Source organism: Schistocerca americana, chromosome 8 (genome assembly GCF_021461395.2).
Source record: "Schistocerca americana isolate TAMUIC-IGC-003095 chromosome 8, iqSchAmer2.1, whole genome shotgun sequence".
Taxonomy (NCBI): Eukaryota; Metazoa; Arthropoda; class Insecta; order Orthoptera; family Acrididae; genus Schistocerca; species Schistocerca americana.
In genome coordinates this window covers 359,552,978-359,580,947 of record NC_060126.1, presented here as the reverse complement: position 1 = coordinate 359,580,947, position 27,970 = coordinate 359,552,978, and the positions used below count along the sequence as shown (strand labels likewise).

Genomic DNA, 27,970 nt, shown 5'->3' with positions numbered 1-27,970 from the left:
ATGAGGTCACATACATTAGAAGTCTAATTGAAATTAATATGTGAATCAGTGTCAAGATCCAAAAACTGTAGCTCATAATATTTGTGTATTTTGTTTTATAAACAAATTTGGTTGCTACAGTTTCAAATTGACTGTTGAAACAATAACTTTAAAAAGTTTTGATCAGTTAAGGAATGAAGAATTTTGATGAAATGAAAGATACTATAATAAAATTTGAGACTGAATTGAGGAACTTGAGATGCTTTGATGCTGAAGAAATTATGACTTGGTTTGAGGTAAGTGATAAATTTGAATACAGGATTGTAGTGGAGGAAAGATAACTATTGACAAGAGAGATTTGAACTAGGTAACTTGTATTCAAACAAGCATTATGTTTCTTCTGCTCTGCAATGGTGAAATATTAGAAAACTGAGCTGTGTTTCATTTCCAAAGTGGCAATATGTTACATTCAAATTTTAATTCATTTGCCAGTAGAGCAAAGTTATCATATTGCCAAATAAATAAATATTTAATTGCACATTTGGGTATTTCTTATTGAGAATATATGCTATACTTTTTAAGACAAGCTTTTCTTGTTTAATTTTATAGAACAAATACTCTTTATATGAAGGCCTCACGAAAGCAAATTGCATACAAAAAAATTTAATGAATATATATGTGTTTTCAGCATAAAATGAAAACCATGAGGCTTTTTATGGTCCTCTTTAAGAAACTGGACCTCCCCCCCCCCCCCTCTTCTTGACAAAATCCTGGCTATGTCCATAGCCAGAGCACAAAATCAGTGTATACAATATATTCCTCTTTAAAAGACTCTGACAGAAAAGTGAGGAACCAGATGTCTCAATTCTCATTCTGCCTTCCTCATTAAAGATTTTAGCATGCAAACATATTTATGTTTTTATCTACATCTATACTCCACGAGCCACCCAACGGTGTGTGGTGGAGGGCACTTTACGTGCCACTGTCATTACCTCCCTTTCCTGTTCCAGTCACATCTGGTTCGCGGGAACAATGACTGCCGGATAGCCTCCGTGCGTGCTCAAATCTCTCTAATTTTACATTCGTGATCTCCTCGGGAGGTATAAGTAGGGGGAAGCAATATATTCGATACCTTATCCAGAAACGCACCCTCTCAAAACCTGGCCAACAAGCTACAACGCGATGCAGAACACCTCTCTTGCAGAGTCTGCCACTTGAGTTTGCTAAACATCTCCGTAATGCTATCATGCTTATCAAATAACCCTGTGACGAAACGCGCCACTCTTCTTTGGATATTCTCTATCTCCTCCGTAAACCCAACCTGGTATGGATCCCACACTGATGAGCAACACTCAAGTATAGGTCGAACGAGTGTTTTGTAAGTCACCTCCTTTGTTGATGGACTACATTTTCTAAGGACTCTCCCAATGAATCTCAACCTGGCACCCACCTTACCAACAATTAATTTTATATGATCATTCCACTTCAAATCATTCCGTACGCATACTCCCAGATATTTTACTAACTGCTACCAGTGTTTGCTCCGCTATCATATAATCATACAATAAAGGATCCTACTTTCTATGTATTTGCAATACATTACATTTGTCTATGTTAAGGGTCAGTTGCCACTCCCTGCACCAAGTGCCTATCCACTGCAGATCTTCCTGCATTTCGCTGCAATTTTCTAATACTGCAACTTCTCTGTATACTACAGCATCATCCGCAAAAAGCCGCATGGAACTTCTGACACTATCTACTAGCTCATTTATATATATTGTGAAAAGCAATGGTCCCATAACACTCCCCTGTGGCACACCAGAGGTTACTTTTAACATCTGTAGACATCTCTCCATTGAGAACAACATGCTGTGTTCTGTTTGCTAAAAACTCTTCAATCCAGCCACACAGCTGGTCTGATATTCCGTAGGCTCTTACTTTATTTATCAGGCGACAGTGCAGAACTGTATCGAATGCCTTCCGGATGTCAAGGAAAATGGCATCTACCTGGGAGCCTTTATCTGATATTTTCTGGGTCTCATGAACAAATAAAGTGAGTTGAGTCTCACACGATCACTGTTTCTGGAATCCATGTTGATTCCTTCAGAGTAGATTCTGGGTTTCCAGAAATGACATGATACATGAGCAAAAGCATGTCCTAAAATTCTACAACAGATCGATGTCAGAGATATAGGCCTATAGTTTTGCGCATCTGCTCGACGACCCTTCTTGAAAACTGGGACTACCTGTGCTCTTTTCCAATCATTTGGAACCTTCCGTTCCTCTAGAGACTTGCAGTACATGGCTTTTAGAAGGGGGCAAGTTCTTTCGCGTTATGTGCTGAAAGAGAGTAGCAGAGGGATAGTGATGAAGAGAGAGGATACAACACTGGGGGAGGGGGTGTGTGTGTGTGTGTATATATATATATATATATATATATATATATATATATATATATATATATATATATATATATATATATATATATAAAAAGATGAGGTGACTTACTGAACAAAAGCGCTGGCAGGTCGATAGACACACAAACAAACACAAACATACACACAAAATTCAAGCTTTCGCAACAAACTGTTGCCTCATCAGGAAAGAGGGAAGGAGAGGGGAAGACGAAAGGAAGTGGGTTTTAGGGAGAGGGTAAGGAGTCATTCCAATCCCGGGAGCGGAAAGACTTACCTTAGGGGGAAAAAAGGACAGGTATACACTCGCACACACGCACATATCCATCCACACATACAGACACAAGCAGACTTCCTATGACTATGGGAGAGAGAAAGTTGCAGTGAAAGAGAAAGAGAGATAAATGAAGAGAATAGTAGTAGGATGGAAGGAGACATCAGCTGTGGGACCAAAAGAGAGTGTAAGGTACCCCTTATTTACAGATAGGAGTGGATTTTACTTTATTTCCTGTTTTGCTGTGGTTTGCATACATCAAGTGAATGTATTAGCAGTGCAGTACATATGGGGGTAAGGAGTGACTGGTAGGTTTCCATACTGGCCAGCAGAGGTGGTTGGCCATCTCGCACTTTCAGACCCTGTGGGACGAGGTGCTGATGCAGAAATTGCTTGTGATGTCAGGGAAGATATACATAGGGAAAGCACATTTATTCTAGTGTGAATCAAGTAATTGTTATTAATAAATATTTGCTAACAAAAATTGCCTTTTGCCACTCAGACATTAGGAGGAGTGTACAGATCATAAATACTATCTTTCAGTAATTTTACAATGCCAAGAGATGTTGATATTAATAAATAAATGAATAACTTTGGCATAACTGAAGATGCACGATCTTCTACAAACTATACCAACTGTATGCTTAAGTTACAGACCATATGCTATAGTCAGCACTCATCAGTAGACTGCCTTTGATCTAGTCATGTGGTAGACCATGCTCTTGTACCATTAGTTAGCTTATAATCAGTATGAACAAGTTAATTTTATGGTATTTCTTAAATAAATGGCATCAAGAGTAAAAATTATTTGCACAAAAAGATTCCTTCCCACTTTATTATGTAAAACATAGATTGCACTTTCAGAATCCAATGGTGCTGCTATGGCTCTGCAAGGGGACATAAAACTACAAGAGCATCTCCACATAACATGTAGGAAGAATTCCTATGTGATGACTCACTAAATCATTTCAAGGATGGACTGGCTTAATATGCAAAACACAGGTGGGAAAGCATGGCCAGTTGAACTGACACCTATGGATTCACTGGCTAAACTGAAACATTTTTTGAGGTTTAGTATGAGTGGGCAGTTCTTACAAGAGGAGACAGTGAAAATGAAAAATGTTACCACGTAGGTATGGAGGAGGGCACATTTTGAACCAAATTTTAAAACACATGGGTATAAGGGAAAAATAACTTGATCCCCCAGAATTTTTGGGCTGCTGAGGTATGGTGGAGACAATGGGAAAGAAAAACAAAAGGAGATAGTGTAAGTGAGAGAGGAGACAGTGGCACTGAGATACACTGTAAATCAATTGGAAAAAAAAGGAGACTGTGGGAGAGGGACCTATCTGGTCAGTGGTAGTGAGAGGTAGATGCTGATTTATGTATGTTTAACTACAATGAGAGACTGAGTAAGAAGATTATAATGTTATAATATATATTCACATGCCAAAACTTTTAGTGAATAAGGTGGAATGTGGTTTCCCCCTTTTCTGTCAAAGGCTTTTAAAGAGGAAATATTTGCCTGTTTTGTGCTTCTACAGAAAACTTTTTCCACTGATTATCATATAACTCTTTCTCTCTCTCTTTCTTTCATTTACACGAGGTTCTGGGTGACTTTTCTTGTGATTTCTTCTGTATCATAAGCCTTAACATTCTCTTCTGCACAAACATTCTCCTCACTTCTGCCAGAAAGAGATGACCCTGATTGCAGAAACCAGCAGTTTTGCATCTTTCTGTGTGTTCTGACTGCTATAACTTAGCAAGCAGATTTTTCTGAAACCTTGTAAATAAACTCTTAACGAAATTTCTTAATGTGTGAATCTATGCCTGTCAATGTCATGAATGTTAAAAGTGAGCTCCAAGGATTTGACTTAAAAAGATACTGGACACTGGAAATTTTTAATGAGTTTCAGTCTCATACCAGCATTTTTGAAAAGTACAGTCTATTTTTCGGTAGGGTCATTAGGTAAGTTATGGAAATTTTGTAACAGATACCATTATTTAAAAAAGAGTGTGTTAAGTTTCTTGTATTTAATTCCTCGAATTTTCTAAACAGCTGCAGCAACAATGAGAAATTACATATATATGCACATACAAAATTCTTACATGTATTCAAATTAGACATACAAAAAATGACAAGAATTAAAAATTGGCTTGTATTTGATTAACAACATTATAGGTGTATCTTTGTGTGACCCTTTAGGTTAACAACATTACATTTTAAGTACTATGTCAGGTAGTTTCAAGTTATAAGTACAAAATAAAATCCAACATATCATGTGTACATATTTAGTTTTCTCATACTTATGAGAAATATGATTGTCTGAGAGCATATATCAAAGTTGCTGCATCAGGGCTTTTCACCACTTTTTGTGTTCTCTCATCAAATTATTCATTTTTTCCTTATTTGAGAAATAGTTGGAGACAATGGTAGGTAATAGGCCAAAAAAGACGCCATAGAACACTTTGCCAACACCTTCACTGGATGCAGTGCTGTTTCACTATAACTAATGCACATATGCTCACAGTGAAATTAAACATTCAAGCACAGGCCAAAACTTACATTCACATTTCTTGTCCAGATATTTAATTCTATAATACCTGCATGGCTAAATAATCAAATTTGTATGCACCAATTAGCAGTAGTTTTGTTTTAACTTACACAAAAGGTGAAACCTCTTTAAATACATGATAGATACTGTGGCAGATACTTATATTCTAAAAGAAACATAAAATTCTGATAAATAAGAGTATCACATTACAATAACGGGCAAAGAACTTTCTTAAAAGTAGAAATTCTTAAAATTAATGTATATGTATATTGCAGGTCTTTATTTCATAAAAGGAAATGCTCACTGCAGATTTTTTTTTAAAGATCATTACTTGCAAATGGCAACTGATGAGTAATATTTTCAGTTATGTAGGATAAAGTTGCAATTTGTAATTCATACATACACAGACAGATATCCAAAAATGAGGCTTATACATTATTTTGTGGCTGTTGAACTACTATAAAGGCAAAACAATAAACTAAATATAAAATTCTAAATATATGTGTCTTTTTAAATATAATTGAATAGGCTTCCATGGCCAGAGTCAGTTAATACAAAAGTAGATGCAATAGACCCAGAAGAAGGTCACTGTTACCATGGCCAAAATTGTGGTTTCTCCAGTATAGTTTTTTAAGTTATGACACGGTGCCACACCCAGCAAACTGTTTTGTTAAATGTGTCTTCTTGTCTTCACAGTCATTAAAATGGTTAAATCTATTTGAACCTTGCTGTGTAAATACATTGTTACAAGCTGATCATTCAGTCACTTAACATTGATAAATGCTGCAGCTTCTAAGTTTCAGTGACTTTCTGTTGTTAATTAATGATATATTTATTATAAAATTCAATTTACGAGCAAAACACATTCATCTGGGTTACTGCATTTGAATTGATTGGAGATGTGATTACCACCTTCATACAACACTTCAAAATATTTCATTTGGAGTATTTTCACTTTGTTTATTGAAGCTTTGCACTGTATTTTTGAATTCACTGAAGGGGTGGCAGTTTCTAATTCAGTTCAATTTATATTCAGTCATAGCAATTGACAGTTTGTGGCTCCACTTTAAGTTTTGGAATGATTCATTTCATTTTCTCATGAAAGAAACAGACATAAAGACACCAGGAACACACAAGAAGGATGTTGCCACTTCTCCTGGCATCAGGCTGAAAAAAATTTACATCTAGTAATCAGTTGTGTAGATAGTTCTGTTCTGAGTGACACATTTAAGAGGCCTTCTCCTGCCACGCATCAAACTTCTATGAGTATAGTGTGCTCTGTGGAATTTGTATACACCAGAACACTACTGCTGAAGTGCTAGCTATCTGCCATGTTGTGTTGCATACGCAGCCAAGCAACAACTTCATCTCGCCTGGTCTGTGCCCACTGAACATTAATGCGTGCTTGTTCTATAGCTTGCTCCAGAGTTCTTGTAGCAGAACCCAGTTCATGCCTGTGTTCTGCACCAAATTTCAGCAGCTGTGGAGAAAAATATGAAGATTATCAGACTAATATTGTGGACAGCATATGATAATTGTATGACTTGAGTAAACTATGGAATTTATGAGACAGAATTGCTGATCACTACTTACTGTCAGTAAGTGAAATTCTCAGTAGCGGTGACAAACATATATAAAAATACAAGAAAGTGTGCTGGATTTTGGAACTGTGAGTTCCTTCCTCAAGTAGCAAAGAGGGATATGTTGGGGAGGTTAAAAAGGATGGGCAGGTCATTTATCCTTGGATGAGTGGCCTGCCCTTCCGATAATTCATGAGTTAGTACAGGCCCAAAAGAAGCTTGACACTAATGAGAGATAGATAGATTGATAGATAGGTAGACAGACAGCTGGACAGATAGGTAGGCATATGTATGTAGACAGAGAGAGAGAGAGAGAGAGAGAGAGAGAGAGAGAGAGAGAGAGAGAGAGAGAGAGAGAGAGTTCTTGTTATAAGAAACTTGAATTACTTACATCATCAAGTTCAAACTGTGTGTTGATTTTTCTTGTTGTACTCCTTACAATGCTGCTAAGAGTGAAAAGTGAAGAACCAAGGCTGAAACAAAATTATTGCTTAAGTATTCTGTACACTTAAACAATTTGAGGAATTTATTATTATTCTTTCCCAAGTAATGTTATGTCAATATTGTATATAGCAAACTAAACAAACTAAAGTAAGAACTGTTCCTTGATTATAATTAAATAACACTTGCAATTTTTGCACAAGGATACATTTTGCATTGAGGTTTTCTTGTAGTGTGGATAGGATACATCGTCTTTTTGAGAAGACCAGTTTGTGATCCCCAACACCAATGTGGGGAATTAATTTCCTTCTGCAACTGGCCAAAAACAATACCCATAAGCTCAGCTGCTCATGTGCCCGAATAGCAGAGTGGTAGGAATTTTAAAACTGGCTACCAAAACCAGTTTACAATGCACTTTACAGCTTTTGGTGGCCTCCCTCTGTGTTAAGAACACATGGACTCCTGTTTCACCTTTTTCTAATATTTACTCTTATGTTTCATGTATGAAGCATTTGACTTTGAAAGTTTAAGACTACTGTTGTCCCAGTTCACTAAGTTCTTGAAGTATGCATATAACCACCTCTAGGTAATAGTATCAGAACCATGATCATGGACCTTGTCATTGGTGGGGAGGCTTCCGTGCCTCAGCGGTACAGATAGCCGTAATGTAGATGCAGCCACAACAGAGGCATGTCTGTTGAGAGGCCAGCAAACATGTGATTCCTGAAGAGGGGCAGCAGACTTTTCAGTAGTTGCAGGGGCAACAGTCTGGATGACTGACTGATCTGGCCTTGTAACACTAACCAAAACGGCCTTGCTGTGCTGGCACTGTGAATGGCTGAAAGCAAGGGGAAACTACAGCCATAATTTTTCCCGAGGGCAAGCAGCTTTACAGTATGGTTAAATGATGTTGGTGTCCTCTTGGGTAAAATAGTCAGGAGGTAAAATAGTCCCCCATTCGGATCTCCAGGCGGGGACTACTCGGGAGGACATTGCTATCAGGAGGAAGAAAACTGGCGTTCTATGTGAATAGTAAACAGTTGTGAAAACGCACCTAACCTCTTAGCAACAAATAATCTTGAGTTAATAACAGGCATCAAAACGGATATGGGGATTAGTGAACACAGGGTTGTCATAGCGAGATTGAATATTATAATTGCCAAATCCTCCAAAAACAAATAAAAATGCACCCATTCAAAAAAGCAGATAAAAATTCACTTGACACCTTCCTGAGAGACAATCTCCACTCCTTCCACATTAACAATGTAAGTGTAGACCAGATGTGGTTTGAAGTCAAAGAAATAGTATCAGCAGCTGTTGAGAGATTTATACCAAATAAATTAACAAACAACAGAGCTGATGCTTGTTGGTAAATAAAACAGGCCAGAACACTGCTGCAGAAACAACTAAAAAATATGCCAAATTTAAAGAGACACAAAATCTCCAAGACTGGCTATCTTTTACAGAAGCTTGAAATATAGTGTGGTTGGAAGATGCTTATAATAGTTTCCACAGTGAAGTTTTGTCTTGAAACCTTTCAGAAAATCCAAAGAGATTCTGGTCATATGTGACGTATGCTAGTGTCCAGAAACAAACAATGCCTTCTCTGTACAATAGCAATGGGGATAGTATTGAAGACAGTGCTGCCAAAGCAGAGTTGCTAAATACAGCCTTCCAAAATGCCTTCACAAAAGAAGACAAAGTAAATATTTCAGAATTTGAATCAAGAACAGCTGCCAACATGAGTAACGTAGAAGTAGATATCTTCGGAGTAGTGAAGCAACTTAAATCACTTAATAAAAGCAAGTCTTCTGGTCTGGACTGTGTACCAATTAGATTCCTTTCAGAGTATGCTGATGCAATAGCTCCATACTTAACTGTATATCTGTACCCATAGACTGGAAAGTTGCAGAGGTCACACTAGTATTCAAGGAAGGTAGTAGGAGTAATCCACTAAATTACAGGCGCATTTCATTAAAGTCAATATGCTGCAGGATTTTGAAACATATATTGTGTTCAAACATTATTAATTACCTCAAAGAAAATGGTCTGTTGACATGCAGTCAACATGGATTTATAAAACATTGTTCTTGTGAAACACAACTAGCTCTTTTCCTCACACAAAGTGTTAAGTGCTATTGACAAGGGATTTCAAATTGATTCCAGATTTCTGGATTTCCGGAAGGCTTTCGACACTGTACCACACAAACAGCTCGTATTGAAGTTGCATACTTATGGAATATCGTCTCAGTTATACGACTGGATTCATGATTTCCTGTCAGAGAGGTCACAGTTCGTAGTAACTGAAGGAAAGTCATTGAGTAAAACAGAACTGATTTCTGGTATTCCCCAAGGTAGTGTTATGGACCCTGTTCTTTCTCTATATAAACAATTTGGGATACAATCTGAGCAGCCGTCTTAGGTTGTTTGTAGATGATGCTGCCATTTATTGACTTGTGAAGTCATTAGAAGATCAAAACAAATTGCAAAACGATTTAGAAAAGATATCTATATGGTGAAAAATTGGCAATTGACACTAAATAAATAAAAGTGTGAGGTCATCCACATGAGTGCTGGAAGGAATCCATTAAACTTTGGTTACACAATAAATCTGTCAAATCTAAAGGTCATAAATACAACTAAATATCTAGGAATTACAATTATGAACAACTTAAATTGGAAGGAATATATAGAACATGTTGTGCGGAAGGCTAGCAAAAGACTGTGTTTTATTGGCAGGACACTTAGAAAATGTAACATATCTGCCTACACTACATTTGCCCGTCCTCTTTTAGGATACTGCTGCACGATGTGGAATCCTTACCAGATAGTATTGACGAAGTACATTGAAAAAGTTCAAAGAAGGGCAGCACATTTTGTATTGTTGCGAAATAGGGGAGAGAGAGTCACTGAAATGATACATGATTTGGGATGGACATCATTAAAACAAAGGCATTTTTTGCTGCAGAGGAATCTTCTCACAAAATCACCAACTTTCTCCACTAAATGTGAAAATATTTTGTTGATGCTGACCTACATAGGGAGAAATGATCACCAGGATAAAATAAGGGAAATCAGAGCTAGTAGAGAAAGATATAGGTGTTCATTCTTTCTGCGTGCTATACGAGGTTGGAATAATAGAGAATTGTGAAGGTGGTTCGATGAACCCTCTGCCAGGCACTTAAATGTGATTTGGAGAGTATCCATGTAGATGAGTAGATGTAGCTGTAGTTCACCTCCCTGAGTTTGTTTAAGTTTCCCTTATAGCCTCTGAGGATGTCTTCAGAATTAGGAGAAAAATGTTAGGCACTGACGCAAACCTTAGTCCATAGACTAATGCCCACAAAAAAATAAAATAAAAAAAAAATATATTAAGGTGGTGTATTGTATAATTATTTTGCTTTGACATCTACACTGCAGAGGTAGATGTCTGTATTCAGTCAGTATTCAGCAGGTACCAGTTGAACTATGTTTCTGGCTGCAATGTGAATCAGTATCTAGCAGTTTCAGTTCCTGACAGTTTGAGCAGGGAAGGAAATCGAGAAGAAATTTAGAGAGAGCATTAATGTTGAGAAAGAAGAACTTTTGCTGATGATATTGTAATTCTGTCACAGATGGCAAATGACTTGGAAGAGCAATCGGATGAAATAGATAATGTGTTCAAAAGAAGTTACAGCATGAAGATTAACAAAAGTAAAAGAAAAGTAATGGAATATAATCAAATTTAATGAGACTGTGTTGAGGGAATTACATTAGGAAATGAGACACTACAAGTAATACATGAGGTTTGCTATTTGGGCAGCAAAATAACTGATGATGAAGCCTTTACTGAAGGTATTTGTCTGGAATGTAGTCTTGTATGGAACTGAACTGTGGACAATAAGCAGCTCAGACAAAAAGAGGATAGAAGTTTTTGAAATGTGATGCTACGAGAGAAGATTAGATGGGTAAATTGAGTGTCTAATGAGGAGGTACTGAATTAAATTGGGAAAAATAGAAATTTATGCCACAACTTGACTAAAAGAAGGTAATGCTAAGTAGGACATTTCCTGAGGGATCAAGGAAGAGCCAGTTTAGTAATGGAGGAATGCATGGAGGGTAAAAATTGTAGGTGATGACCTAGGCTTGCATACAATAAGCAGGTTCAGATGGATGTAGGCTGTAGTAGTTACTTTGAGATGAAGAAGCTTGTGCAGGAAAGACTAGTCTCAAGAGCTGCTTCAAAACATTCTTCAGCAACAACAACAATAATAACAACAACAATGGGAGACTCATAACCAAAGAACGAAGTGGTGTGTACAAAAAAAGGGAGTAGTAAAAATGCATGGTGTTCATCCACAGTCACCTTGTAGGTGCTTATTTAAGGAGTTAGGCTTTTTCATTGCGCTTTCACTAAAAAAAAAAGTCATTACAAATAATCCATCACAGTTAAAGAAGACCATCAATATTCATAACTACAACAATAGAAGAAAAAATGAGCTTCATTACTCATTACTAAAGCTGTCACTGGCCCAGAAAGCAATTCACTATGCTCCCACAAAATTCTTTGATCATTGGCCCAAAGAAGACGAAATGTCTTGACAGGTGACAGGCAGTTTTAAATCTAATCGGAAATAAATTTTTTGGACAACTCTTTCTTTTCTATACACGAATATTAATGCAAACAATGATAGCATATGTAATATAGTATGCAAATACACTGAAGTGCCAAAGAAGCTGGTATAGGCATGTGTAATCAAATACAAATATATGTAAACAGGCAGAATACAGTGCTGCAGTCAGCAGTGCCTATAAAAGACAAGTGTCTGGCACAGTTGTTAGATTGGTCACTGCTGCTACAATGGCAGATTATCAAGATTTACATGAGTTTGAACATGGTGTTATAGTTGGTGCATGAGCAATAAGACACAGCATCTCTGAGGCAGCGATGAAGGGGGGGGGGGGGGGGGGTTCCTGTATGACCGTTTCATGAGTGTACCATTAATATCAGGAATCCAGTAAAACATCAAATCTCTGACATGGCTGTGGCTGGAGAAAGATCCTACAAGAATGGGGCCAATGGCGACTGAAGAGAACCATTCAATGTGACAGAAGTGCAACCCTTCCACAAATTGCTACAGATTTCAAAGCTAGGCTATCAACAAGTGTCAGCATGTGAACCATTTTAACACAACATCATCGATATGGGTTTTTGGAGCTGATGGCCTACTCATGTACCCTTGATGACTGCATGACATGAAGCTTTATACCTTGCCTGGACCCATCAACACTGACATTGGACTGTTGATGACTGGAAGCATGTTCCCTGGTCAGATGAGTCTCGTTTAGAATTGTGTCAAGTGGATGGACGTGTATGAGTATGGAGACAACCTTGTGAATCCATGGACTCTGCATATCAGCAGGGGACTGTTCAGGCTGTAGAGGCTCTGTAATGGTTTGGGGCATGTGCAGTTGGAGTGATGTGGGACCTCTGATACGTTGAGATACGACTCTGACAGGTGACATGCACATAAGCATCCTGTCAGATCACCTGCATCCTTTCATGCCCATTGTGCAATCTGATGGACTTGGGCAATTTCAGCAGGACAATGTGACATCCCATACTTCCAGAATTGCTACAGAGTGGCTCCAGGAACGCTCTCCTGAGTTTAAAGACTTATACTGGCCACCAAACTCCCCAGACATGAACATTATTGAGCATATCTGGGATGCCTTGCAATGTGATGTTCAGAAGAGGTTTCCACCCCCTCTTACTCTTACGGACTTACAGACTGCCCTGCAGATTTCATGGTGTCAGTTCCCTCCAGCACTACTTCAGACATTAGTTGAGCCCATGCCACATAGTGTTGTGGCACTTCTGCATGCTCACATGGGCCTTACACAATATTAGGCAGGCGTACCAATTTCTTTGGCTCTTCAGTGTTAATAGCACAGTGGATTAAATTTAACAATGATTTTTTAAAAAATTAAAAATGTCTCCCTCAGGGATCATGGACCATGGACCTTGCTGTTGGTGGGGTGGCTTGTGTGCGTGAGTGATACTATGGTCATACCGTAGGTCCAACCACAACAGAGGGATATCTGTCAAGAGGCCAGAAAAATGTGTGGTTCCTCAAGAGGGGCAGCAGCCTTTTCACTAATTGCAGGGGCAACATGCTGGATGACTGATTGACATGGTTTCGTAACATCAATCAAAATGTCTTTGTTGTGCTGGTACTGCAAATGGCTGAAAGCAAGGGTAATTGCAGCTGCGGGCATGCAGCTCCACTTCATGGTTGATTGATGATGGCACTACCTTGTGTAAAATATTACAAAGGTAAAACAGTCCCCCATTCAGATCTCCAGGAGGGGAATAGACAGAATATTGTCAACAAGGGAAATAAAGCTGTTTTTCTATGGACTGGAACGTGGAATGTTAGATCCCTTAATCAGACTGTTAGGTTACAAAATTTAAAAACGGAAACATGTAGACTGGAGTTAGACATATTAGTGGGAGGTATTAAAGTTTGGTGACAGGAGGAACAGGATTTCTGACCAGGTGAACACAGGGTTGTAAATACAAAATGAAACAGGGGTAATGCAGAAGCAGGTTTAATAATGAATAAGAAAAAAGAACATGTATGAGCTACTATGAACAGCATAGTGAATGTGTTATCATAGCCAAGTTAGACTTGAAGTCCACAATCATCACAGTAGTGCAAGTTTATACACCAGTTGTGATGAAGAGATTGAAGAAATGTATGATGATATAAATAGAAATTATTCAGATAATTTAGGAAGATAAAAAATTAATTGTGGTGGGGGACCAGAATTCAGTAGTAAGAAAAGAAAGAGGAGGAAAAATAGTAGGTGAATATGGAGTGGGGGGAAGAAATGAAAGGGGAAGCTGCCTGGTGGAATATTGCATAGAGCATAATTTCATCATCGCTAATACTTGGTTTAGGAACAATGGAAGAAGTGCATATAAATGGAAGGGACTTGGAGACACTGAAAGGTTTCAGATTGATTATATAGTGATAAGAAAGAGATTTCAGAACCAGATTTTAAGTTGTAATACGTTTCTAGTGGCAGATCTAGACTCTGACCACAATTTATTGGTTACAAACTGTAGATTAAAAATGAAGAAATTGCAAAAATATAGGAAATTAAGGAGATGGGACCTGGGCAAGTTGAAACAGTGAGAGGTTGTTGAGACTTTATGAGAGTACTAAGCAACAATTGATACGAACACGAGAAAGAATTGTGGTAGACGAGGAACAGTTAGCTTTAAGAGGTGATATAGTGAAGGCTGCAGAGGATCAAATAGATAAAAAGACAATGTCAAGTAGAAATCCTTGAATGTCACAGTAGATACTGAATTTAGCTGATGAAAGAACTGTTAAAGTAAATTCTTTTTATTATTGTATTTAAAAATAAGTTGTCTGGTAAATTATTAATCAACATCATATATGAGCATAATGTTTTGTTTATCTCTGTTTTTTATTTTGAGTGACAACACACACACTTTTGCTCTTACTTGTTTTTAGAAGCTCCTTGGTAAAGTGACTTCTTTTGTAAACCGTGCCTCCAGATTCAGAAATAAATCTAAGTATTTGAAAACCAAACTCATTGCTTTTTGTCAGCACCTGATCTTTATTGAGAGTAAATAAGTTTTTTTTTCCCAACAAAATACAATAGGTTATGGGTCCCAGCTATGTGTGTAAAAATGTGTGCAAAAAGTGACAGATACAGTTTTCTTTTAACTTGTATTTGAGAGTGTGTTTTCGGTTTTAGAGTTGAAATGGATCTGGTAAAACATATCGAGCTGCTGAATAGTGAAACTGACTGGCCAATGTGGAAGAGAAAAGTACTAGATCTAATTGACTACCATGAAGGATCTTTAGACATAAGTGATGGCAAGTCAGTAACACCTGAGCCACTGTCTGAAAGTGCTAATGATACAGCAATAAAGGATCATAAAGCCAAGTCAGATTTTTATCGTAAAGCAAACAGTTATGCCAAGTCGATGATTACAAGTGCAGTTACAGACACTGTGTATCTGAAGATCATGGACAAAGAAATGATGAGTCACCACAACTTGGATATAATGCACTGAAGATAGCTACACAGTAGTAGATTAAAAACTTACAACCAATGTTGTTCTTCCTCCTGTCATGGATTGTGATGCATGTTGGCTTCACGTCTATCTTTGCTATCATACTGCATTTACTACGCTGTTGATAGTCACTTAACCTGCATTCTTATTTTCTTATTCATTATTAAATCTACTCCTACATTATCCCTATTTACTTCCATAATTCTAATCCTGAACTTACTTGACCATAAGTCCAGTTTTTCTAGTCATCAGACTTCACAAATATCCATCATACCTAGTTTCAACCTACCCATTTCCCTTTTTTTAAATAGTTTAACCTACCTACCCGATTAAGGGAGCTAACATCCACACTCCATCCCATATAATGACAGTTTTGTTTTTCCTGATGATGGTACCCTGCTGGCTAGACACCACCAGAAGATCCAACAGGAGGACTATTTTACCACTGGAACATTTTACCCAAGAGTATACATCATCATTTAACCATACTGAAAGGCTCCGTGCTCTCAGGAAGAATAGTAGCTCTAATTTCCCCTCGTTTTCAACCAATCACAGTATCAGCATAAGCAAGGCCATTTTCACCTTGACTTTTTGACCCAGCAATTACTAAACAGGCTGGAGCCCTTCATCAGGAACCTCATGCTTGTCTATGGCTGTCTATATTGTTGAACACTCAAGCCAGCCTATCTCGGCAATGTGTCTTCATAGGAAGATTTTTCTGTTTAGCAAAAGTGACAAAAAGCAGATTTCAGAGTACTTGACAGCTCAACACAAAAGTTTTGTCTTAAGTACAGATAGCACTGAGGATCAGTGGACAAAGTTCAAAACCGTCGTACAATATGCATTAGATGAGTATGTGCCAAGCACGATCGTAAGAGATGGAAAAGAGCCAGCGTGGTACAACAACCGAGTTAGAAAACTGCTACGGAAGCAAAGGGAACTTCACGGCAAACGTAAACATAGCCAAAGCCTTGCAGACAAACAAAAATTACACGAAGCGAAATGTAGTGTGAGATAGGCGTTCAATGAATTCGAAAGTAAAGTTCTTTGTACTGACTTGGCAGAAAATCCTAAGAAATTTTGGTCTTATGTCAAAGCGGTAGGTGGATCAAAACAAAATGTATAGACACTCTGTGACCAAAATGGTACTGAAACAGAGGTTGACAGACTAAAGGCCGAAATACTAAATGTCTTTTTCCAAAGCTGTTTCACGGAGGAAGACGGCACTGTAGTTCCTTCTCTAGATTGTCGCACAGATGGCAGATTAATAGATATCGAAATAGATGACAGAGGGATAGAAAAACAATTAAAATCGCTCAAAAGAGGAAAGGCCGCTGGACCTGATGGGATACCAGTTCGATTTTACACAGAGTGCGGGAAGGAACTTGCCTCCCTTCTTGCAGCAGTGTACCGTAGGTCTCTAGCAGAGCGTAGCATTCCAAACGATTGGAAAAGGGCACGGGTCATCCCCGTTTTCAAGAAGGGACGTCGAACAGATGTGCAGAACTAGAGACCTGTATCTGTAACGCCGATCAGTTGTAGAATTTTGAACACATATTATGTTCGAGTATAATGACTTTCCTGGAGACTAGAAATCTACTCAGTAGGAATCAGCATAGATTTCGAAAAAGACGATCGTGTGAAACGCAGCCCGCGCTATTCGTCCACGAGACTCAGAGGGCCATAGACACGGGTTCATAGGTAGAGCCGTGTTTCTTGACTTCCGCAAGGCGTTCGATACAGTTCCCCACAGTCGTTTAATGAGCAAAGTAAGAGCATATGGACTATCAGACCAATTGTGTGATTGGATTGAAGAGTTCCTAGATAACAGAACGTACCATGTCATTCAGAAGTCTTCCGAAGTAAGAGTGATTTCAGGTTGCCGCAGGGGACTGTCGTAGGACCGTTGCTATTCACAATATACATAAATGACCTTGTGGATAACATCGGAAGTTCACTGAGGCTTTTTACGGATGATGCTGTAGTACATCGAGAGGTTGTAACAATGGAAAATTGTACTGAAATGCAGGAGGATCTGCAACGAATTGACGCATGGTGCAGGGAATGACAATTGAATCTCAATGTAGACAAGTGTAATGTGCTGCGAATACATAGAAAGAAAGATCCTTTATCATTTAGCTACGATACAGCCGGTCAGCAACTGGAAGCAGTTAATTCCATAAATTATCTGGGAGTAGGCATTAGCAGTGATTTAAAATGGAATGATCAGATGAAGTTGATCGTCGGTAAAGCAGATGCCAGACTGAGATTCATTGGAAGAATCCTAAGGAAATGTAATCCGAAAACAAAGGAAGTAGGATAAAGTACACTTGTTCGCCCACTGCTTGAATATTGCTCAGCAGTGTGGGATCCGTACCAGATAGGGTTGATAGAAGAGATGGAGAAGATCCAACGGAGAGCAGCGCGCTTCGTTACAGGATCATTTAGTAACCGCGAAAGCGTTACGGAGATGATAGATAAACTCCAGTGGAAGACTCTGCAGGAGAGACGCTTAGTAGCTCGGTACGGGCTTTTGTTGAAGTTTCGAGAACATACCTTCACCGAGGAGTCAAGCAGTGTATTGCTCCCTCCTACGTATATCTCGCGAAGAGACCATGAGGATAAAATCAGAGAGATTGGAGCCCACACAGAGGCATACCGACGATCTTTCTTTCCACGAACAATACGAGACCGGAATAGAAGCGATAACCGATAGAGGTACTCAAAATATCCTCCGCCACACACCGTCAGGATGCTTGCGGAGTATGGATGTAGATGTAGTTGTAGATGAGAAGGTTCATTTTATTTGCTCCTCCACTTTTGGCTACTACACCGTTGTGTTAGTGTGGTGTCACCGCCAGACACCACACTTGCTAGGTGGTAGATTAAATCGGCCGCGGTCCATTTAGTACATGTCGGACCCGCGTGTCGCCACTGTGTGATCGCAGACCTAGCGCCACCACAAGGCAGGTCTCGTGATACGAACAAGCACTCGCCCAGTTGTACGACGACATTGCTAGCGACAATACGGACGAAGCCTTCCTCTCATTTAACAAGTTGTACTCACAAGGGTTTCCAGGGAGCATAGTTCAGCTAATCAAGAGCTACCTCACGAATAGGACTTTCTCCGTCAAAGTGGAAACTGCCACCTCCACCAGAAGGCGTATTCGTGCCGGGGTGCCACAGGGATCGGTCCTGGGGCCCGTATTGTACAGCTTGTACACTGCGGACACTCCAACGGCCCCCCTGGTGCACACCGCACAGTACGCAGATGACACAGCCTTTTACACGAGAAATGCGAACAAGGACCTGGTCATTCGTAGGCTACAAAGGGTTTTAGATGACACAGAAACCTGGGCCCGTCGCTGGCGCATCACCATCAACTCGGAGAAGACGCAGGCAATGCTGATTACCCGCAGGCTCGGAAGGCGCGAACCTCCTCAACGTCCCCCCCTCCACCTCCACCTAAATGGAACCCAACTCCCCTGGCGCAGAACCGCCAAGTACCTTGGCGTAACCTTGGACTCTCGTCTTACGTGGAAACCCCACATAGACGAGGTCCACAGGAAGGTCTGCGCCAGAATGTCCATCCTATACCCTATCCTGAACACAAACAGCTCCCTTCCCTGCCCAGTAGCAGTAAACGTTTACCAGGCCCTGATCCGGCCAGTAATGGAGTATGCGTGCCCTGTCTGGGGATACGCGGCGAAGCAGCACCTGGACAAACGCCAGAGGCTGCAAAACCGCGCCCTCAGAAGGGCACTGCATCTACCTCTCGGATTCCCCACAGACGACCTGCACGCCGCAGCCGATATCCCACTCCTGAGAGAGCGTTTCCAGGATCTGGCAAGGGCCTTCTATGAAGGTACTTCCAGATCCGGAAATGCACTCATCCACTCCCTTGGTCGGTATGACATGTCCCGCGATAAACACAAGTGCCCTATGACGATCTTCGACGATTAAGTCGAAGAGAAAAATCCCAATACCCAATCCCTAATCCAGTTCCTTCCCATATATCACCAATCATCTCGCCTACCTCAGGCAAGTCCCAGATTCACACACAACAATTCATCACATATCACAAACACCAAAAATATATAGAAAAATCACACACACATGTACACAGGGGAGTAAAAGCCAAAAGGCTACAAACTCCCCCTCATACTTCCCCAAAGAGGGGAAAGTATTAGATGAGTGCAGGCAGGCCTCTCATTTGCCGAGAGACAGTTAAATAGCCTTCTGCTAAGTCCATGGCTACGACCTAGCAAGGCGCCAGTTGTAACAGTGCATGTATCTTACGAGTCGCATTTGTATAGTCAAGAGAGATGTATCACAAGGCATCATTAAAGTTAAGTATAAAGCAGCTACGTACTTTTCTTGCTACCATTCAATAGTTATCCTGTTCCAGAATTCTCGCCCGTCGGCGTGTGTGTACGCGTGCCTTTCTTTCGGCTACTACCGTGTGGCGTAACAGTCTTGTTACGTCACTACAGTTAGGCTGTGTATGTCTAGGATTACGAAATGCTAAATACACTCCTGGAAATGGGAAAAAGAACACATTGACACCGGTGTGTCAGACCCACCATACTTGCTCCGGACACTGCGAGAGGGCTGTACAAGCAATGATCACACGCACGACACAGCGGACACACCAGGAACCGCGGTGTTGGCCGTCGAATGGCGCTAGCTGCGCAGCATTTGTGCACCGCCGCCGTCAGTGTCAGCCAGTTTGCCGTGGCATTCGGAGCTCCATCGCAGTCTTTAACACTGGTAGCATGCCGCGACAGCGTGGACGTGAACCGTATGTGCAGTTGACGGACTTTGAGCGAGGGCGTATAGTGGGCATGCGGGAGGCCGGGTGGACGTACCGCCGAATTGCTCAACACGTGGCTCTGAGCACTATGGGACTTAACATCTATGGTCATCAGTCCCCTAGAACTTAGAACTACTTAAACCTAACTAACCTAAGGACATCACACAACACCCAGCCATCACGAGGCAGAGAAAATCCCTGACCCCGCCGGGAATCGAACCCGGGAACCCGGGCGTGGGAAGCGAGAACGCTACCGCACGACCACGAGCTGCGGGCAATTGCTCAACACGTGGGGCGTGAGGTCTCCACAGTACATCGATGTTGTCGCCAGTGGTCGGCGGAAGGTGCACGTGCCCGTCGACCTGGGACCGGACCGCAGCGACGCACGGATGCACGCCAAGACCGTAGGATCCTACGCAGTGCCGTAGGGGACCGCACCGCCACTTCCCAGCAAATTAGGGACACTGTCGCTCCTGGGGTATCGGCGAGGACCATTCGCAACCGTCTCCATGAAGCAGGGCTACGGTCCCGCACACCGTTAGGCCGTCTTCCGCTCACGCCCCAACATCGTGCAGCCCGCCTCCAGTGGTGTCGCGACAGGCGTGAATGGAGGGACGAATGGAGACGTGTCGTCTTCAGCGATGAGAGTCGCTTCTGCCTTGGTGCCAATGATGGTCGTATGCGTGTTTGGCGCCGTGCAGGTGAGCGCCACAATCAGGACTGCATACGACCGAGGCACACAGGGCCAACACCCGGCATCATGGTGTGGGGAGCGATCTCCTACACTGGCCGTACACCACTGGTGATCGTCGAGGGGACACTGAATAGTGCACGGTACATCCAAACCGTCATCGAACCCATCGTTCTACCATTCCTAGACCGGCAAGGGAACTTGCTGTTCCAACAGGACAATGCACGTCCGCATGTATCCCGTGCCACCCAACGTGCTCTAGAAGGTGTAAGTCAACTACCCTGGCCAGCAAGATCTCCGGATCTGTCCCCCATTGAGCATGTTTGGGACTGGATGAAGCGTCGTCTCACGCGGTCTGCACGTCCAGCACGAACGCTGGTCCAACTGAGGCGCCAGGTGGAAATGGCATGGCAAGCCGTTCCACAGGACTACATCCAGCATCTCTACGATCGTCTCCATGGGAGAATAGCAGCCTGCATTGCTGCGAAAGGTGGATATACACTGTACTAGTGCTGACATTGTGCATGCTCTGTTGCCTGTGTCTATGTGCCTGTGGTTCTGTCAGTGTGATCATGTGATGTATCTGACGCCAGGAATGTGTCAATAAAGTTTCCCCTTCCTGGGACAATGAATTCACGGTGTTCTTATTTCAATTTCCAGGAGTGTAGTTCATCAGTGCTACATGTCCAATGTGGCCTTAATCCGGTCCTGTGCGTAACAACCGATTTTAGTCAGTTTGCACATAATTTATCGCTGACTGAAAACGACCAAGACGAAATTTCACAAACCAATCGTAAACAACCTTTTCCGAAAGGCAACTAATAGCCGCAAGTTAAAGAAGGAAGTTCGAGGCATTGTTGTTGGTTTAGGTCTTTGCGAAAATCGTGAGAAATCATCCGGCGAAAGCATTCACGTAAAATTTCCGTTTTCTTCACGAAGTGTCTCTAAACGCTCGGTGTAGACAAACAGCTCGTTCAATTTCTGACATGCCATTGTTTTAACAATAGCAAATAAGTAAACTTGAAACAATACTAAAGTCACCTGTCAGTGGCGCCATTTGTTTCTCCTTTGTAAAACTTCAAAATTCACTCTCACAACGTAACTAAACCTTTCATTATTCTACAAGTCTGCCCCTATGTTGTATTATCTGATTTACACTGATGAATGGAAACATTATGACCAGTGCCCACAGCGAGACTAAATGCCACCTGGTGCTTTGCGGTCACGTGACGTGTAAGGAAAGTACGGTGACAAGCACACTCGTTTCATAGACGCCGGCGGCCCCATCGGCACCGACCGGCCGCCTTGCCATCCTTTGACAACGATGTCACTGGCAGTTTTAGGTGAGGTACCCCTGTGGTTGCGTAAGATGTCGGCAGAGGTCGGGGCTGAACAACCACTGCCAACCGCAGCAAACAATTGCGCAGTAGCCACAACTACACTACTGGCCATTAAAATTGCTACACCATGAAGATGACGTGCTACAAACGTGAAATTTAACCGACAGGAAGAAGATGCTGTGATATGCAAAAGATTAGCTTTTCAGAGCATTCACACAAGGTTGGCGCCGGTGGCGGCACCTACAACTTTCTGACATGAGGAAAGTTTCCAACCGACTTCTGATACACAAACAGCAGTTGACCGGCATTGCCTGGTGAAATGTTGTGATGCCTCGTGTAAGGAGAAGAAATGCGTACTATCACGTTTCCGACTTTGATAAAGGTAGGATTGTAGCCTATCGCGATTGCAGTTTATCGTATCCCGACACTGTTGCTCCCGTTGGTTGAGATCCAATGACTGTTAGCAGAATATGGAATCGGTGGGTTCAGGATGGTAATACGGAACACCGTGCTGGATCCCAACGGCCTCGTATCACTAGCAGTCGAGATGACAGGCGTCTTATCCACACGGCTGTAACGGATCGTGCAGCCACGTCTTGATCCCTGAGTCAACAGATGAGGACATTTGCAAGACAACAACCATCTGTACGAACAGTTCGACGACGTTTCCAGCAGCATGGACTATCAGCTCGGAGACCATGGGTGCGGTTACCCTCGATACTGTATCACGGACAGGAGCGCCTGCGAAGGTGTACTCAACGACGAACCTGGGTGCTCGAATGGCAAAACGTCATTTTTTTGCTTGAATCCAGGTTCTGTTTACAGCATCATGTTGGTCGCATCCGTGTTTGGCGACATCGTGGTGAACGCACATTGGAAGCGTGTATTCGTCATCGCCATACTGGCATATCACCCGGCGTGATGGTATGGGGTGCCATTGGTTACACGTCTCGGTCACCTCTTGTTCGCATTGACGGCACTTTGAACAGTGGACGTTACATTTCACATGTGTTACGACTCGTGGCTCTACCTTTCATTCGATCCCTGCGAAACCCTATATTTCAGCAGGATAATGTACGACCGCGTGTTGCAGGTCCTGTACTGGCCTTTCTGGATACAGAAAACGTTCAACTGCTGTCCTGGCCAGCACATTCTCCAGATCTCTCACCAATTGAAAACGTCTGGTCAATGGTGGCCGAGCAACTGGGTCGTCACAATACACCAGTTACTCCTCTTGATGAACTGTGGTATCGTGTTGAAGCTGCATGGGCAGCTGTACCTGTACACGCCATCCAAGCTCTGTTTGACTCAATGACCAGGCATATTAAGGCCGTTATTATGGCGAGAGTGGTTGTTCAGGGTACTGATTTCTCAAGATCTATGCACCCAAATTGCGTGAAAATGTTATCACATGTCAGTTGTAGTATAATATATTTGTCCAATGAATACCCGTTTATCATCTGCATTTCTTCTTGGTGTAGCAATTTTAATGGCCAGTGGTGTACTTTGTGTGTACCGTAATTTGCTTTGTGTGGTGGAGTGCTTTTTTTTCTGTTCTTGTTTTGAAGTGAGTGTCGAGGCTAATCCTGGTGCATAAAGGGATTTGAATGCTTCTCTCGCCACAAGAAAATGAATCAGCAATCCCTATGACCGTTGCGTCAGTTCTGCTTTCGTGGAAGCACAGAACGTGGACGTAGGATGGCAGCCCTTCGAGAGGGAGGCGGGGCTTATTCCCCCGCGCGGCTCCTCACCCCTCAGGTAATATGTCCTCGAATGTTTACGGTCGCGACCGACTGTCACGATATACTGCCCGCGTAATATGGCGTGGGATCAGCACACAACTTTCCCAGGCGTTGTCAGTTTTCGCGATCTGGTACCGCCACTATTTGTACAAGTAGCGTGACGAAGCTGAATGCATTCCATGCCAGTCCTCCCACCAAAGAAAAAATCCCTGGCACTACCAGGAATCGAACCCAGGTCCTCTGCATGGCAGTCGGCTACACTGACCACTCACCTACTCAGGAATTAATTCTAGAACCCTTGTAAAGATTTACTGAATGTTTCATTCAGGTGTTTATTTTAGCTGAAGTATACATTTTGATATATTACAAACTTCTCAGGACACATGCCCGAATATCTGCTGTTTGAAAATTACAGTCAGTATACAAAAATTTGATTAAATTTAATTAAAGTGAAATGAAATATTCACGACTTAATAATTTCAGAAAACTACAAATTACTTGATACAAAAGTTAGTGCACTGTTTCTCAGTGTTTCGTAGGATATGTTTTTGATTTAATCACTGCCTCGCTTCTGCATGGCATCGAGTCAATCAAATGTCTGAGAGAGAGGAATGACTTAAAATATTTGCATGTCTGAAAGAACAGACAAGACAAATATATAAATATATACGCCTTGACGGCCATTAAGATAATTTTCGTGCAGATGCATTCACTCTCCTGAACTCTTGCCGGAATCAGCGTGAGTCTGCGAGCGATGAAGATTGCAGACAGGAGCCGCTAGGGGTAAGTTGCGTGCGCCAAGTTGGGAATTAAGGTTGGACGGGAAGCGTGCTCGGATAGCCGAAGAGATTGAAAGACGAAATGCTAGGCGGCTAAACATGCATTGGATGACGGCCTAATGCCCATATAACAAAAATCACCAAGGGATCAGTGTATTTGCTAGTATATTTACGAACTGGTTAAGCACCAGTCACCAAACTCGTACCTCTATGTTCGAGCCGTGAATCTGTCAAAAAGAAAGGAAGTTTAGAGTTTAAGGTCCCATCGTCATCGAAATCATCAGAGATTTAACACAAGCCTTGGTGAACGAGGCTAGAGAAGGAAATATCTTGTAGCGTTGCAGAAGAAACCACCCCACAATTCGCCTGATGTGATTTACGTAAATCACAGAGAATCTAAATCTAGATGGCCAATAAGCGTCAATGCGAACCCTGCCATTCACAATATTACTCTACTGGCTTCAACCAGTATACCTAGTCGCTTTTTCAAACGTAATATTCAAAATGAGCAAGAGGCAACCTAATTATCGAAGGTTGGCACACTGATTGTTCTAAACTAATAGGCGATTCATATTGTGGAAAAGTACTCCTTAGATATCGAAGAATCAGTTCTGCACGATGAATTTGAAAATATTTTGTACCATTATGCCTCAAGCTTTTAAACCTGATGAAAACTTTATGACGTCTCATACAAACATAACAGTATAAAGAGGTCTTTTTCTTCTTTTTCATTGTTCAGTTGTAGCAGTACAAGAGGTGTTATAAACTTACTTACAGGGCACAGATATAGACGACACGTGCTTGGCAGTGTTAATTAATTCACTTTCAAAGCTATAACCTAACGTTCCTTCTCCTACTTTAGGTGTGGCTTTTTTAGCTTTTTGTGAGAAAACAGGTAACGCTGGTGTACTGGCAGTTTGTATGCAGTCCTCCAAGGGGCGCTAATTAGCTCTGAATAACGCCGGGCTTCTCCGTAATATAAATGAAAGAAAGAGAAAGTGGGGACGGTGATGCTGGTTACTCTAAAGAACAGAAGTACCGGAAGAGACCCGGCGCACCAAGAGAAATACGACGGAAGACTCTTTCAGTTGCGTTAATGACGCGTGTCTGTTTTATTTTGTAACGATTCCCCTTCCTTCTCTTACGCTCTCTGTGTTTCTCCTTCTCTCCTATCTCTCTTTTAAGACTCCTATCTCTCTTTTCCGACACGCAGTTGGATTCGGTATGGCCCTTTTCCTGGTCAATGAGACAAACAGGCAATATTTAAAAACAGGCAAATCTACTAACCAACTATCCCAGAACCCGGAGCACCATGTCCTCACACATTTGGAGGTTGCCTGTCTAACGCCTCCCAAGAGCAACAAAATTGTGATTTTCAATATTTCGCATCATTTTTGACCGAATTTAAACATTTAAAATGACGCCATAATCTACTCATTAAAAGGTATAATCATATATTAGAAGTTTAACGCAACAAGACAAGTACTATACACGGCCCAGTCACCTTAATGTGACCACCGCCTATGTTGGACTCCAACGTGCAATAACCACTCACGTAAGGCCGGTGGCCGCACTAGGGGTGGAAGATGTATAAAGCGTGTCGGGGAAATGGAGCGGTGAGGGTGACGGTGGCAGGGGGGGGGGGGGAGGGGGAGAGGCGGGAGGGAGGGGGAGCGACCAGGCAAACAGTGCAGCCGCTGTCGTAATACGAAAATGGAGTAATTTATCTGACATCCAAAAGGACATGATCATTGGCTTTCGGGCCAAGAGTGGATGCATTTCCGAAACGGCTAAGTTTGTAAACAGTTCGCACGCCGCCTTGGTTGAAGTGTACAGTGTACGGCAAAATGGCGTTATCCAAAACTGGTGGTGCCGAGGCAACTGTAGTGTACCACGGGCCATAGATGCCAGGGGTGAACGACGGCTGCGGAGATTTATTTATTTATTCATTTATCGTGTCAAAAGTATATATATATATATATATATATATATATATATATATATATATATATATATATATATAAAAGTGTTGACATAATTTCACACAAAAAAAGACCACAAATTGGACACTTCAAGTGCATTTGGTGCAGCTCAGGTCTTGCATGGTGCAGGTGGTTGGTGATGAGGGACACTGAAGGAAATGGCTGTTAGTCTGCTCGACGCCACACTGGCAAAGAACTGAGTCCACAGAGAAACCCCAAGTCCGCAGATTGGTCTTATATCTCGTTGTGTTTGATCGAAATCTATTGAGATACCTCCATATTGATCACTTCTGCGAATGTCCAGGGGGAAGTTCTTCCATTGGAGCCGTCCATTCTCCCAAATACCGACATTTCTCCCGCCATCGCGAGATCCTTGCAACATGTGCATTCTCGATGAGAGCCTCAGTAGTTGTCAAGAAGCTCTTTCTTGTTTTTAGCATACGATGGAGTCGGTATAGCTTTATATCCCTTTAAAGATTTGTAAATTTGTACCTGCCGATGCAAGCAAAGCAGCTAACAGATATATGGGAATAGTGTATAAAATACTTAAAACAGGTTCTGAAGAAGATACCATTATTGGCATCGAAACCTAGGTAAACTAAAAAAAATTATACCTTGCAACTGAAGGTAGAATTTCTTATTGTCTGAATCTTGAGAAAATTGACCTGATGCAGCGCACTCATTTGTGATCTCGCTGCACCATTGATAAGGCCAGAGTGAGAATTCACAACATACCTCATATTTCATAAACGGTTTCAGATATCGAAATGAGATTTTGCAAATGATAGCATGCAAAGAGGAGAGTATTTTACCATACCGTTATCATGTAAAACTTCATTATCTACTGTGTTGCCAGCCGCTGTGGACGAGCGGTTCTAGACGCTCCAGTTTGGAACCGCGCGACCGCTACGGTCGCAGGTTCGTATCCTGCCTCGGGCATGGATGTGTGTGATGTCCTTAGGTTAGTTACGTTTAAGTAGTTCGAAGTTCTAGGGGACTAATCACCTCAGATGTTAACTCCCATAGTGCTCAGAGCCATTTGAACTATTTTTCTACTGTGTTATTCCAGTAACTACAGACTTTTTCGGTGAAAGAATGTAATTTTTAAGGACCATCGATAGCTGGTGAAATGGGAGATGCTGTGCGTTTGGGAACAATGTTTGTGAAGACATAACATGTTTTTCGTATCGAGGATGTGTTTCTTCATAATCTACTGACTGTACTTTTCCTCAGTTCCTCGCTTAATAAACTTAATAAACCACTCTTTTAGAATTCTCTCGCACAA

The 27,970-nt window shown here is 41.6% G+C and overlaps 1 protein-coding gene across 1 annotated transcript in view; it reads right to left on the bottom strand.

Annotated features, from left to right (window-relative positions):
• Positions 1 to 4,686: 4,686 nt before the first annotated feature.
• Positions 4,687 to 27,970, bottom strand: part of LOC124545850 (aminopeptidase N-like) — a 296,523-nt gene continuing 273,239 nt past the window's right edge. The window contains exons 15-16 of the mRNA XM_047124807.1: positions 7,194 to 7,275; positions 4,687 to 6,702 (exon numbers count right to left, since the gene is read on the bottom strand). Coding sequence (XP_046980763.1) covers positions 6,541 to 6,702; positions 7,194 to 7,275 — 244 coding nt within the window. The 3' untranslated portion in view covers positions 4,687 to 6,540. The remainder of the gene's footprint in view (positions 6,703 to 7,193; positions 7,276 to 27,970) is intronic.